Source organism: Corvus kubaryi, unplaced genomic scaffold (genome assembly GCF_017639235.1).
Source record: "Corvus kubaryi isolate FWS band 111438036 unplaced genomic scaffold, C.kubaryi_AGA036_p1.0 78, whole genome shotgun sequence".
Lineage (NCBI taxonomy): Eukaryota > Metazoa > Chordata > Aves > Passeriformes > Corvidae > Corvus > Corvus kubaryi.
In genome coordinates, this window is record NW_024582065.1 from 9,536,768 (window position 1) to 9,550,586 (window position 13,819).

Below are 13,819 nucleotides of genomic sequence, written 5' to 3' on the forward strand. Positions count from 1 at the left end.
CGTGAGATGCCGGCGAGCACCGTGCTTTGAGCGCCGGCGGGAGCTGGGAGCGGCGCCGGGGCAGCGGGAGACCTTGGGGCAGGGAAAGCCCTGGCCCCTGGAAAACCTCCACAGGCACACCTGCCAGAGGGGCAGCATGGACACCTCCAGCCTCCCGTGGTGCTGGGAGAGGCAGCAGGAACCAGCTGGGGCTGCGGGCGTTTAGAGGGCACCCCCTCAACTGCCACTGCCTCTTCTCCCTGGAGAGAAGACAGGAGATACTTTTCCATAGGGAAGAGCTCCTCCCATACGAGCCTTACCAGCAAATTCATGTTTTAAAGGTACTGGGCATAGCTAAGGTGACTTTTACTACTTGTTACAACATGGTGGTTCACCATCCTTCCCTAATTTCGGACTTTGGCAAACTTAACATTAAGCTGGTAGATCTTGTTTTAATAGGAGCTCTAATAAATACAGAGAATTTCCATTAATATTACAATGGATAACTTTTTTGACAACTGGTATAATGTCTGTTTTTAGCCAAATAAACTTGGCATTATCCAGAGCTTCTGACTGGCTTTACATTTTGAGGAAACAAGAAGAAAAACAACCAACCAAACCCCAAAAGAAACCAATTTTACACAGAACAGTCTTGTTTTGGAGCAGATGATTTATTATTTATTCTTGGACAAGAATATACTTGGAGCAGATTTTCCTTTCGGGAGATTCACATAAGTCAAAATCTTCCCAGTTTAGAACGTGCCAATAGCCCTGGATTGGAGTACACGGGGTTACACGTTCCTTCTGGTTCCTGCTTGGATGTGAGGGTGAACAGCAAGGAACTGAAGAGCTCTTCAATAAATGGACCATTTGTCTGCCTTTTTTTCTTTCTTTTGCTTGCCAAGCCAGTTTGCTATCTGGAACAAAATCCCCAGGCTTGGAGGAGCTGGTAATCAGGACTTGGTAAGAAAAAATGGACACAAGAAATCCACTGAAAACATCACCAGCCAATATTGTGTGTGTTTGGAGTTCTGGCCTTTTGGTTTGCCTCTAGTATAGTATTTGTGGAAGAAAAGAGAGATGCAGAATTGCTGCAGGTAGATTGTACTATTTACATGTGAAAAACCCAACCAAGCCAACCAAAAAACCCAACCCAACTACTGAACTAAACTTGAGTTTGGTAGGGTTGTGTGATTCAATAATAATAATAATGAAGAAAAAATAGAGAGCTTAGGGCAGCAGGCCTTGTAACAACAGCTGCAATATTATGCACAAAATATTGGGGTTTTTTAAGAGTAAATAGATTTCATCTGCTTTTTTGGTTTTGTTTCTATCATGAAAATTTGGGGGGGGGGCACCTCACACTGAGATTTGAAGGAATTTAAAGTCTATTTGAGTGTGTTTGACCACAGTTTAACCTCAGCTAGTTCCCAAATTCTCCTGGGAAAAGACCTGAGCTGCCTTGTTGGAAATACACCCGAAAGAATGCAAAAGTTTAGAAAGGGATACTTGAGACCTCAACTCCTTTTAAATAGTGCTGTACATTTTTCTTGGTAACCTACAAGTGTGGATGGAGAGGGTGAACCAGGTGAGAAATCCAGACTCTCATTTTCCAGCAGAATTGCTTCCCTGCTGTCTTTGCATCACCAGGTAGCACTAAAGCATGCTCAGGAATTTTTCTCAGCTCTGTGTGTGTTCATGGAACATGCACTAGTGTTGTTCATGTTAAAGCTAAGCTAATAGTTCTGGGAAAACTTTATTACTATTTGAAAAACTGGGCAGTTTTTTGTTTTTCATGGAGGCATTCAAAAAGCCTCAATGTACACAGCCTATAAAAATATCTGGAAATATTCTGCACTGTCAGTCTAATGCAGTCTGTGTAAAAGTGTGGGAGAGCCTCTGCTGTGCAAGGCTTGTCTGGGTTGCATCAAACGCAGTGAATGAGACTGAGAGAGCCTCCTAAAAGTATAAATCAGATTTCTCGTGGTTTTGCACAGGAGCAGCTAGGGATGAGTTTCACAGGAAGCTTCGCTCATGGCTGAGCCATGTTTGCATATGTGAGAGGAATGGAATTTGAATTTCATTTCTGGAATAACTTTGCCACCTTTGCCTCTCTTCCTAATCTTAACTGGGAATAATTAGGATTTCCCTACCTTGGATGCTGCAGCTATGCCAGGGTTGTTGTAGCTGCCCACGGGCAGTGCTGGGAGAGCAGGAATGCTCTGGCATCACTGAAGTGGCTGATGTTCAAGTAAAGGGTTCCAACTTCCAGGAGTAGAGCAGGAAGCTCCTTCCTTAACCATAATCTTCCCTATGGTTTTGTGACCTTTATAACTTCAAATGTATTGCTCTACCACCTGGTGAGTAACGTTGAATCTGAGCAGTATTTTGTATTTTCAGCAGGGCAGATGCTGAGGAAAGTTTCTGATTAATAGTCTCCGATTAGACTGTTCTTGTCAAATTGACTAATGGGATGCAAGGGCGAGCCCCGACTGATTGGACTGGAAGCCTTGTGCAGTTTTCTAGAAGATGCTCATTACAAGAGATTCCCACGTAATGTTGGACAGGCCATAAAGAGAATTGGCCTTGTCAGTCTTTTATCATGACAGTCATTTAAAAATTAATGCATCAGTTTTGAAACGCCGAGACCTGCTTGTTTGTACATTTGCTGACAAGACTACAGTAATGATAGGTAAATGTGCAAGGTGGACCCACAAAATGAGCTCAGGCGTGGAGTGCTCCCAGAGCCATTAATGGGATGGAGCAGCCCCGTGGCCCCGATCCAGGGCCGGTGACGCACTGAGCCGTGCCACAACCCCTGTCACAGCCCTGTCACCGCTGGCACGGCGGCCGGGGGAGGCATGATCTGAACCGACAGTGGGGCCGCCCAGCAGAGCTGCTCCCACGGCAGCAGGGCCTGCCCCTGGAGCCCACACGTTGTGATTTGCTCCGAGGTGCCCACGCAGTGACCTGGAATAACTGAGTGCCAGAACAGCCGCGGCTCCGGGGCCCTGGCACCGGCACCGCTGAGCTCAGGGACCAGAGGGAGCAGAAGTGGGGCTGGTGCTGGTGCTCCTCCTGCCAGCCCTGTGCTCCAAGGCTCCTGGAGCTCCTGGCACAGCTGGCAGAGCAGCAGTGAGGAAGAGTTGCAGGTAGGGAGGGGTCTTACACTGCTGCCCTGTGGGGACTTCCAGAAGTGTCTTCCACAACTTCCTGGAATGAATCACCGTTTCTTCTGCAGCTGCTTATTTTTAAGCAGGAGAATGAATCAGTGCTATCCCAGCCAAGTCAGTTCTTGTACAGAAACCTGGCAGATGTGTGGGAATTACTTGGAGAGCTGTACTGTCCATCGTGTGGATGTTGCATGCACATGGGATAGAGCCACAGAAAGCCTCTGAATGAGTGCTTTCTGCTCCTGGTGTCCTGGGAAGTTACTCTGGGTAGTCTAGTAAAAATTACTAACTACTAGTAGGACTCTGGTTTCCCCCTTTCACAGGCAATGAAACCCAGCCAGGTCTGGGACTGTGCCAGTCTGACCTGCTCCTCCTGAGCATGGAAACAAAGTCATCTCCATGTGTTACTTTTCCTATGTTGTCATTTGTATATTTGTATATTACATTTGCAAAAATGTAACTTCTCATTAGGGTACTCTTCACATTGAAAGGGAAGTAATTTCTAAAGGAATGACCTGAAAGCATGAGCTAAGTTCATCACACAGGGCAGCTGATCACTGAACCATCTTGGGGGTCCAAATAAATTACCTTCTCTGTGCTGGGTCACCTGTGCAGGTGCCAGGGCCTGGGTTTTGCCTCTCAAGGCTGTTGTTTTGTGCCCCAGAACTCATTTGTTTCCCACAGTGTGCAGATCCCTCCATAGGCACACTGGAGAAGGTGGTGCCTGTTCTTCCACTTCCAGCACCATCCTTCAGCTGCTTATTAGTCATGCAGCTGTCTTCAGGCAGCATTTCAAATGGAGAAATTGTAAACTGAATTTTACAGGCAAATTAAACATTTGCCATCTTGTGAAGAAAGGTCTTTAATTAGGAGAAGGATACAGTGAGTGCCAAAAGGAAAAAAAAATTGACAGGGGATGGACAAGCAGGGGAAGCAGGAGAAAAGAGCATATACATTCCTTGGATGTTTTAATAAATGATGTATCTGAGGATTATTTGATGTAGTTGAGACGGCCAGGATGTCTTGTACTTTCAGTACCACAACTGAAACTTATTTAGGATTTAAAAAAGAACCTTTTTGAGGTAAGGAATTTATTAATAATTTCCTGTAACTTCTGTCCAAAATACTGAGTAAATTTCTTTTGATAAAATACAGACTTGTGGAAGTGCATGGAAATCCCCCAGCTTCTGACATAACTTCAAGTCAGAGCAGGGTTTTAAAGTTTGGAATGATTATCTTGTTTTTTTCAGACAGGCTTTGCATTCCTGGCTGGTGCTGGGCTTAGTGTGTCCCCTGCAGGGCCTGGTGACCTGTCAGAGGTCCCCCATGTCACTCTGTGACACTTTGTGCCCTGTCAGGTGAGCACTCAGTGATGTGCTGGCCCCCGAGTCCTGCTCTGGTGTCACAGTCATGACACCCAGTGCAGTCTGGTGAACCAAGGGGATGATCCCTTCCAATGGCTCTGTCCGTCCAAGACACTCTGAAGGTTCTTGGGAGCCTGGAAGGGAAACAAAGCATTTCTCAAATGTCAGAAATGCAGAAGATATCTTCAACAATGTTCACCATTCTCTGTTCTGTATGTGATGATAAATTTGGGTCTGATCAGGTCTTTGTGCTACACCTGAGCCTTTAATGAAGTTTCTCTCTGTATGACACAGGCTGCACAGAAGTTTCTCTCTGTATGACACAGGCTGCAAGACAATAACCCCTGGTTTGTTTGTTTTTGCAGTGGGAACTCCCTACTATATGTCCCCAGAGCGAATACATGAGAACGGCTATAACTTTAAGTCTGATATCTGGTCTTTGGGCTGTTTATTGTATGAGGCAAGTATCTTCTCACTTTTTTACCCTGCATTTTCCATAACCACACAGTTCAGGACAGGAATTGAGTAGGTCAGGCTGCCTGTAGTCAACTTTTTGAGAATCCTTGGAAAAAGCTGACTTGTGTTTGTTGTGCACTTTCTGAGCATGAATGAAGGGGTTGTGCCATTCAGCACTTGCACAAAGTTAATTTAGGTCACAGCAGATGTGGAGGATGAAGCCATGGAAAGCCAGCTCACTGCATTCCTCCTTCCTGCTGGGAGCAGAGCTCTGTTAGGGCAGCATAGTCAGAGTTTTTCCTGACTACATTTGTTTTGAAAATGGCAAATTCATTTGAGTGCAGGTTACTGGTTTCTTAGACGGAATTCTGACCAATTGTGGTATTTTAATTTTGGGAACTTCCAATAAAGAAAAGCAGAGGTTTTATGTAATGTGAAGTTGGTGTCTCTAACTACTAGATTATGGCTGGAAGTTTTTCTAATTGTACATTGTCTTACAGCTTGAGGCACAGACCCAGAGCAGGCACGTTTGGATGAACTGCCCAGTGTGCAACTGGTTCTTAAAAGCAATTATTACCTGTGTTCTGAAAATAAGTGCTATGATTTTGTAACTGCTTTTGGTTTTGTGATTTCATTTCTAGCAGGGATCATAGGGTATCGAACAGTCTTGTACTCCTTTGTAATCTAATCTAAATCTTTTTTTAGATGGATGCTTCTTCCAGTTTAAGTGACAGTGCATGCCAACATTTAGAAAGCTTTTATCCCAGCCCAGAGAATTAAAAATCCCTGGGATATTTAGTCAAGAATATTGCTCACATCCTCTGTGGTTAACAGATTATGGGAACTGGTGACATTTTGCTTCTCAATACAACTTCTGGTAATCACATGGAATTAGAGAATAAACAGAAATGTAATTAATTTTGTGAGCACATCAGATGTGAAAACTGCTATAGCTGAGCATGGACTTCAGCTGGTCGATTAAACAAACTTTGTAGGACACGACAGGATAAAAGTAAATTTTCCCATAACATCTGTAAGGCTCTGAGTCGAGGCCTGTGGCCCTACCCTGGGGTGTTGGCCTGGCCAGGTCTGTTGGGAGCAGCCGGAGTGGCCCCAGTCAGACTCCACTCCCTGGGTGCTGCTGCAGTGCTGGGGTGCTCTGAGTCACTCCAGGCTGAGCTCCCAGAGATGGGATTCCAGATTTATGCAGAGAGAAATATTTAGCGTTGTGCTAAGATATGTTTTTGTTGCAGGCAATATGGTCCCCTTATGGCACAGGAGTCTTGGTACTCCTTGTATTTCAAGAAGCTGAATTAATTGCACACTAAACATAATTCTCTGGTAGGAGTAGCAGTACTACAGTAACATCTGAAAGATTTGGCATATGAAGCGTTTTGAAATTTCCTTCCTACGTAGGTAAGCCTTAACTTAGGGAACAGGAGCTGTGAGATACTGCAGATTCCAGGGAGGACTGGACAGGTACCAATTCTATGTTCAGTAGTTAAACAGCTACTTCTTAAACTTTGTAGAATTCGGAAAATTAAGCATCAGATCTGTGTGTCTTTGAAGGAACTGTTTTATCTGCTCTAATGTCTTGTAAGGAGAGTGTTTTTCCATTTTGCTTAGAAGTAAGGAAGGGATGCTTGTTTGGGTATGAGTCACTTTGATATTTCTCCGGATAGATTGTGTAGATAAGCTGCAGAGAGATTTAATGTACAAATTGCCTTCAGAGACACATGTGTCCACTGGAATCCACTTAGGGAACATTGAGGGCTTTGGGACATGATGCCACATAGCACCACTTAACTTTGACATTGATAATCATACAGTGATTTTTATTAAATCTTATCAATATAGTAGTAACTGTCTTCATCCCTCATTTCCTGTAGATATCTGTCAGCAAGATAACTTGGAGGGGATAAAAATAAGTTGTTAATTCCCAGAATGTAGCTACAAGCAATGACTTCAGCAGTTCTGGCAAGACGATCAATTTAAACACTAACAGGGATTCCCATCTCTGGATGTTGAACCAGTCATGCTGCGTGGTGGGCGTTTTCCATGGAGATCTGGCTGGCCTGGGGTAATTGCTCTAATCAAAATGTCAGGAGCAAACCCCAACGCAGCATCACAAACTGTAGTTAGTGAGATACTTGGAGTGCCTGTGGTCACGGCCCTGCAGCCCTGACTGCTGTAGTCACAACTGGGTGCTCTCTCTTCCACTTTAATTCCCTGCATTTACTATCCCAAACCCCACAGTATTTCCTTTTCATTCCTCCCCTTTTGCACATGAGCACTTAACCTGGAGTGAAAAGTTAATGGGAATTGGAAAATCCCTCTCACCCTCACTGGCATTATTGATGTGTGTATCAAGATCTTGGAGGCTCTGTTTAACCCTTGCTTGCTTTCTGTGCTTTCCCTAATGCCCCCATTAGTGCTCTCCCTGGAACAGTCCGTGCTGGGCTCTCCAGTTTGTTTTAACTGATTGAGAGCAGTTTGCTATCAATCCTAACTGGGGAGTAGAGTCTCTAATGGGACTCTGTAATTTTTCTCCCACTGATATGCCTGCTACTGTCATGACAGTAATGAAGTAACAGTAGCACTTCCCTTTTTACTTTCAAAACCTTCCAAACGCTCTTGTCCTGTGCTGGGCTCTTTAGGATCCTGTCAGAAGACTTGTCACCCCTCAGGTCTGCGGGTTTGTGAGGAGTACCTTAGTGTCACTACTAATAGTAGTGGTGAGGAGTGAGGAAGAAACATAGTAACTTCAAGTTCTTTAAAAGATACGTGTATGTTTTAAACAAAGAGTGGTTTATCTTGGTGTGTCCTGCATGCTCAGCACTTGGATGTGTGTTAGTGGTGGTGAGGTTTTGGTGAGACCCCCTGGCTGCAGCCCCTTCCTGCAGTGCCTCTGGGAATCCAACCCAAACCCAGCATTTAAACCCCTGCCCTCATCAAAACAGTTCCTCTGACACCAAATCACTAATAATCCATCAATCTTGGTTCCTCACTGTGGGGTAATAGATTGGAAGATTTGGTATTGGCTCTCTTCAATTCTGCTGGGAGCTCACTGTGTGTCAGAATGAGCCAGAGTTCTCCAGACACTTTCACTGCACAGGTAACGAGCAACAGACCATTAATCATCAAATAACCACCTTAAAGCATAGTGAGAAGCATCAACTTCAGCTGGCCTCGGGATGAAACTGAAAGGGGAAAAAGACCACATTGATGAGGAACATTTTCAGTAGTTTCATTCTCAAATCTGCCTGGGATACTCTGTTCTAAATAGCAGATTTCCAGCAGGAGATAGGTTTGTTTTGAGGTTGTTTTGGGTTTTTTAAAAGATGATGTGCATTGCTCATGCTTACAAGGTCCTTCATATTCTAAGCAGCTAAATATCCAATGATTGAGAGAGATGATTGTATCTGAGAGGGTTTCAGAGTTGTCTTAGAGCCAGTTTGAGTTCTTACTGATGGGTTGGTGGTCTGAGCATCCTATTTCTTGGGGTTTTTTTCTTTGGAAGCCTGGCAGAGCCTGGCACCAGCCGTACAGGGGCTGCAGAGCTGTTGGGATCTCGGAGCAGCCTGGGCTGGGGCAGGCTGGGAGCAGCAGCATCCCTTGCTCTGCTCACTGGCAGAGAACAAAATTGGCTCTTGCAAACTGGCAGCGCCAAGGGCTCTCAAATCCTTTGTGTTTCTGAAGCGTTTTGTTTTTTTCTCTCCAGATGGCAGCTCTGCAAAGTCCCTTCTATGGAGATAAAATGAACCTGTTTTCTCTTTGCCAAAAAATAGAGCAATGTGACTATCCACCTCTTCCAGCTGAACATTATTCTGAAAAGGTAAATTGGGAGTGTGGTTGCAGGGGAATGGGGAGGTGCAGTGAAGTTCCTGCTGGCACAGAGAAAGGGAACCCAAGTGAGAACCCCCCACATCCAGGGAAGAACAGGGGAAATTACTTTTGTGGTGTCTGAATATTGACAACCTAAATCAAAACAAAAAAGATTTCTTAATATGGGGAATATTGTGAAACTGAAGATCTGTGAGGCTGGCAGAAACCAGCAGTGAGCCGTGGGAAAGCCCTCTCCTTGCTTCCTTTCCCATAAAACATTTCATAAAAGAGCACTGATATGTTTGTTTATGAAGTCTTCAGTGTGTGACAAAGTGGGGAAGGATTCATTTTAAGAAAAAGAGAAGAAAAGCCGTTTAGTTTAATGCAATAAGCACCTCTACAGCAGCTGCATGGGGGCTTTTTGAGTCCGGGTTTGTGTGTCTGAACATGAGGAATGGGGAGCAGCATCTGAACCAGTGCATAAACCCCACTGTCCCAGTTCCTGCTCCCCCAGCTGCAGACATGTGCGTTGGGTTTCCTCAGGGCCTCTTGAGATGAGCTTGACTTTTTTCTGCCTCACCTCGACAAAGCAGCTGGTTTTCCTTAACCTCCTCATTCCTTACATTTGCCTTCTATTTGAAGGGAAATGGCTAATGGAATTTTAAATGTTCACTATATCCCGTGGGGTTTTTCTTTTGTTTCACTCTACCTCCTCAGCATCCTGAGGAGGAGGCAGGATGCCGGGAAATACTGAGCACAGCCACTCTGGCCTCTGCCCTGGGAGGGACCCCGCGCCACACTTTACTTTTTGCTTTGTTTTTCCTTACCAAGTAACTCGTGCAAAACAGTGCTTTGAGAACTAGTCTGTAAAAGTGAATTTTAAAATTTTTTTGCCCCAAGCTCCGTAGCAGCGCTCGGCTCTGCGTGTCCCTTTGCCGTGCTGCTGCAGCTTGCATTTCAGGATATGCCTGTTGGCAGCAGGAATTAGTGTAAGTTGACAGATGTGTTTCCTGTCTTTACAATTACTGTCTGTTTGCTTCCCTCTGGCAGTGCTAAAGAGTGCATGTAGTGCAGTGATACAGTCGGGGTGAGAAGGATGGTTTAGAGCTCAAAGGCGCCGGGTCCCACAGAACTCCAGATGGTTCATGCACTATTAACTGGATGCTGGTGGAGGCTGTGCCTGTGGCTGCAGCTCCTCAGCTGCTGCTGGTGCTCACTGGAACAGCACAAACAGCATCCAGTGTGGTACTTCCTTGGAACAAGAAAGAGGAACAAGGCAGTGTTTGCGGCAGAGCCCCTGCTTTAGTTCTTTCAGGGATGTTCCTCTTCTCTGTGGCCTTTTGTGCCTCGCCAGTCCAGGCCATCCTGTGAGCAACTGCATGCTGCTGGAAGCAGGAGGAGTTGAGATCCAGCCAGGATTGGTTTTCTATATTGGGAACAAATTTGCTGGTAACTGGAGATGCTGGCTGGTGGTGCTGATCCAGGCTCAGCCCACTGGTTCCTGTAGGTGCTGGTGAATGCCTGTGAGGACAGAACTGCCTGGGCTGTGTTTCAGTGCTGCAGTCACAGGGGAGCACAGTTACTGTTTGGACAAATGGTACTGATAGCACAGGCCCTGGGCAGAGTAGAAGCATTTTCAGTTGTTTGCAGGAGTTTTGTGGTCAGGGCTGAGATACATGCTCGCTCTTTGGGGTCTCAGGGTCATGAAGGCAGCAATGTCCCTGCCCTGAGCTGCTCAGAGTCACCAGAGAATGGGGCAGGGCCAGGCAGCAGGTCTGGGTTGGGAGCAAGGACTGGGCCTCACTCCATCCAGAGCTGGAAACTTCGGGTATGTTTGTTAATGCAGCTGAAGTCGTGTGCTTGATAGCTCTATGGCCATGCTTTTAATTACTGTTAAAATAATTGGCACTGTGGCTACTGGGAGGATGTGAGAAGATCAGAGGCTCAAGGCTGTTTCTCCTGGTGCCTCAGGGGTACGAGCAGCTTTCAGTGTCTGTATAATTAAAAGCTACAATCTTTCATGTGCACAATAAAGAGGGCTGGGAGGTGGGGAGACTCCAGCTCTTCTGCATTTTATTTATTAAACATAATCAATGACCAGTTTCTCCTCCTCATAAAGGCTTTTAGGAAACACCAAGATCTCCTAGTTGTGTCCAGCAGCTTAAGATACATAAGTGCCAGTCAGACTTGTTACACTGAAAGGCTTGAGCGGGTTTAGTGCCGGGGTTGGTGCGGGAAGGGCAGCACAGCTGCTGTTCCTGAGAGCTCTGCTGAGTGTCCTCCTTTCCTCAGTTCCCTTTCACTGGCAGGTCCTTCCTCTCCTCCCACCTCAGTCCCTTCCCTTCCCTTCCCTTCCCTTCCCTTCCCTTCCCTTCCCTTCCCCTGGGTGCACAGGGTCCTCCTGCACAATGTAAAATATTCTGGGGTGGAGGAAATTTAAATCTTTAGTGACAATTTGGTGGAAAAGGTTATTCCTGGCTCTTTTGGAGGTGGGACACACAGACATGAGACAGACACATGCCTGCAATCTGCCCAGCAACACGTGTATAAAAGAAGTTCCCCTCTCCTGGTGCGGCCTCCAGCCCTTGGGCAGACATTCCTGCAGCCTCTTCCAGGAAGACAGCAGTGGATTCACTGACATTTGCCTGTTTTGCTGTCTTGCAGCTGCGGGAGCTGGTGAGCATGTGCATATACCCCGACCCAGATCAAAGGCCTGACATCAGTTACGTGCACCAAATAGCCAAACAAATGCACGTGTGGACCTCGAGCACATGAGCGCCGCGGCCGCGCAGAGCCAGCACAGCTCAGTCTTACTTGAATTCTTTTTCTCAGCTGAAAGCGACTGGTGCCAGGTCACACAGGTGGGAGGTTGAGCACTCACAGCAGAGGCTCCATCATTTGCAGGTTATTTGATAAGGACTCTTACAGGTGGTCGTGCTTTAACGTGAAGATTCTGTGAGGTATTGCAAGTGATTCTTTTTATTTTTTATTTTTGAGGCCAATAATGTTATGGATGTAGATCATTTAAGGGTCCTTTCTTAAAACTGTCGTGTGTAATCTAGGATAGCCGCTATTACTGAGGGCTCGGCCTTTGCCAGACCTTCTCTCTTAACTGTAATGTGAAATATTGAAATAATTCCTTCAGTGAAATCACTTTATACTAATGTAAGAATTACCATAGATTTTGTGTAATTTGTATAACTGCTGCTTTGCCTCTTCTGCAAATGGTTAATAGGAAATTCAGTTTTTACTTGGTATATTTTAAAGCAGTCATTTATGTTTTTATTAATTTCCTCCTCTTCAGACTTAGGAACTGGGACAGGTTGGGGGGTGGGAAACACTTTTGTTTCATGATTTCTTTTTTTTTTTTTAATTGAAAGAGTATTTTGCTGATGCATTTCTCTGTCAGAGATGAGTTAAACATGAGCCTGGGGAAAAGAAGACAAACAAGCCAAGCAAAACCCCAACCAGCCTTGCTCCTGCAGAGAATTGCTCCTTACCCTCATTTTTCCCTTTTGGAATGGTTCTTCTTCACCTCCAGGTTCTTGTTTAAAACCAGTGTTTATCAAAGCCAACTCAGTTTTGGTGCAGAGACTTTTACATGTTCCATAGTACGTTGGGTACTACCAGTGGAACTTCAGCAGTGTTTTAAACACTTGGAAAATTTTTTAAAAATAAATGAAATGCTTTGTGTATGAAATTCTGCATAGGATCAGCCCCTTCTCTCAAACTGTGAAAGCTCACTACAGAATGTGAATGTTTATAAAATCTCAGCCTGATCTGAAGGAGTCATCGTCTTTAACTGCATGAAAATTGTCAACCAGCTAAATTCATTCATTGAATCAATGATTTGTTTCATTACTGTCAATGGAAATACTCACTGCTTTAGGAACAGCCGTGGATTCACGTTCCAGTGTCTCCATTCCATGTGCCTGTCGGGAGGAGCAGGGCTGCACTCGGTGCTCCAGAGGAAATCCCTCAGCCTGTGCTGCTCCAGTGCCGCTTCCACATGTGACAGGGGCTCGTGCCAATGTATAGATTTGTGTGTGACAGTTCAAATGCAGCCTGTGCCTGTTTTTTTTTCTTAAGGAAAGCTTACAATCCTTAAATTTTTTTGAACTAAGATTAGGGTTAGAGGGTTACATACATATATATGCTTTTAGTGGATTTTTTTAACCTACTTTTCTCTACTTTAAGGAAAACTGCAGTGCCATCTTCCAACTACTTCCTCTCAAATTTGGGAATAATTTTATGGGATACCAAGAAAAGCCATTAATTGCTGTGAATATGGTTGGTATCATTAATGCAAGGTGCCATTTTACTGAGGCTTCTCAGCAGAAAGTTGAGGCTGCTGCTCACAGGAGAGATGTGGGAAATTCAAATCAGCAGGAGAACATTGTGGAGGCACCAAATGGCTCCCACCATTCCCATGCCAACCAGCTTGGTTATTTATACCAGCTTCTTTAGCACTTCCCAGAGTTCAGCCTGAACCCCCTCTGGTTCCACTGCAGCTTTCCTTGGAGCCATGGCTTCCAGGGAAGCTCAGCTCAAAAATGAGTATCTGGAGAAGTCTGGTCACTTTCTTGCTACATAAAATTTCTTAGTGCTTATAAAGAAATGTATTTCAAAAAGTAATTTTTTTGCAATTGTGCATTTTTAAATAAATAAAAAAAATATTTCCAAAATAAACACCTTTGTTTAAAAAACAAAAAAGTCCAGTGTTAAAGGTCCAAGTGGAGGTGAATTACAAGACCATCAGACTTGAAATGATGCTGGATCTGCCCTGTATCCTGTCTGTATCTACAGCAACAGGGACGCAATAACATCAACATCCCCTGATGACCCTGATGATACCCTGCACTGAGGTAGCAGGACACCAGTGTCTGTTGGAGGGCAAGGTCAGCAATTCAGAACCACCAATGCTCACTGTTTTCTTACATTCTATTAAATTAAAACCTATCAAATTAGACTTCTGCAGAGTAGTTTTATTCCTGGTGTTTTGTTCCTGGACTGAGGTAACAA

At 44.9% G+C, this 13,819-nt stretch overlaps 1 protein-coding gene across 1 annotated transcript in view; it reads left to right on the forward strand.

Moving 5' to 3' along the window:
- The window catches only part of NEK6 (NIMA related kinase 6), a 30,291-nt gene extending 16,525 nt beyond the window's left edge, over nucleotides 1-13,766 (forward strand). Inside the window, exons 7-9 of the mRNA XM_042052757.1 lie at nucleotides 4,882-4,976; nucleotides 8,694-8,807; nucleotides 11,462-13,766. Coding sequence (XP_041908691.1) covers nucleotides 4,882-4,976; nucleotides 8,694-8,807; nucleotides 11,462-11,572 — 320 coding nt within the window. The 3' untranslated portion in view covers nucleotides 11,573-13,766. The remainder of the gene's footprint in view (nucleotides 1-4,881; nucleotides 4,977-8,693; nucleotides 8,808-11,461) is intronic.
- The last annotated feature ends 53 nt before the right edge of the window (nucleotides 13,767-13,819 follow it).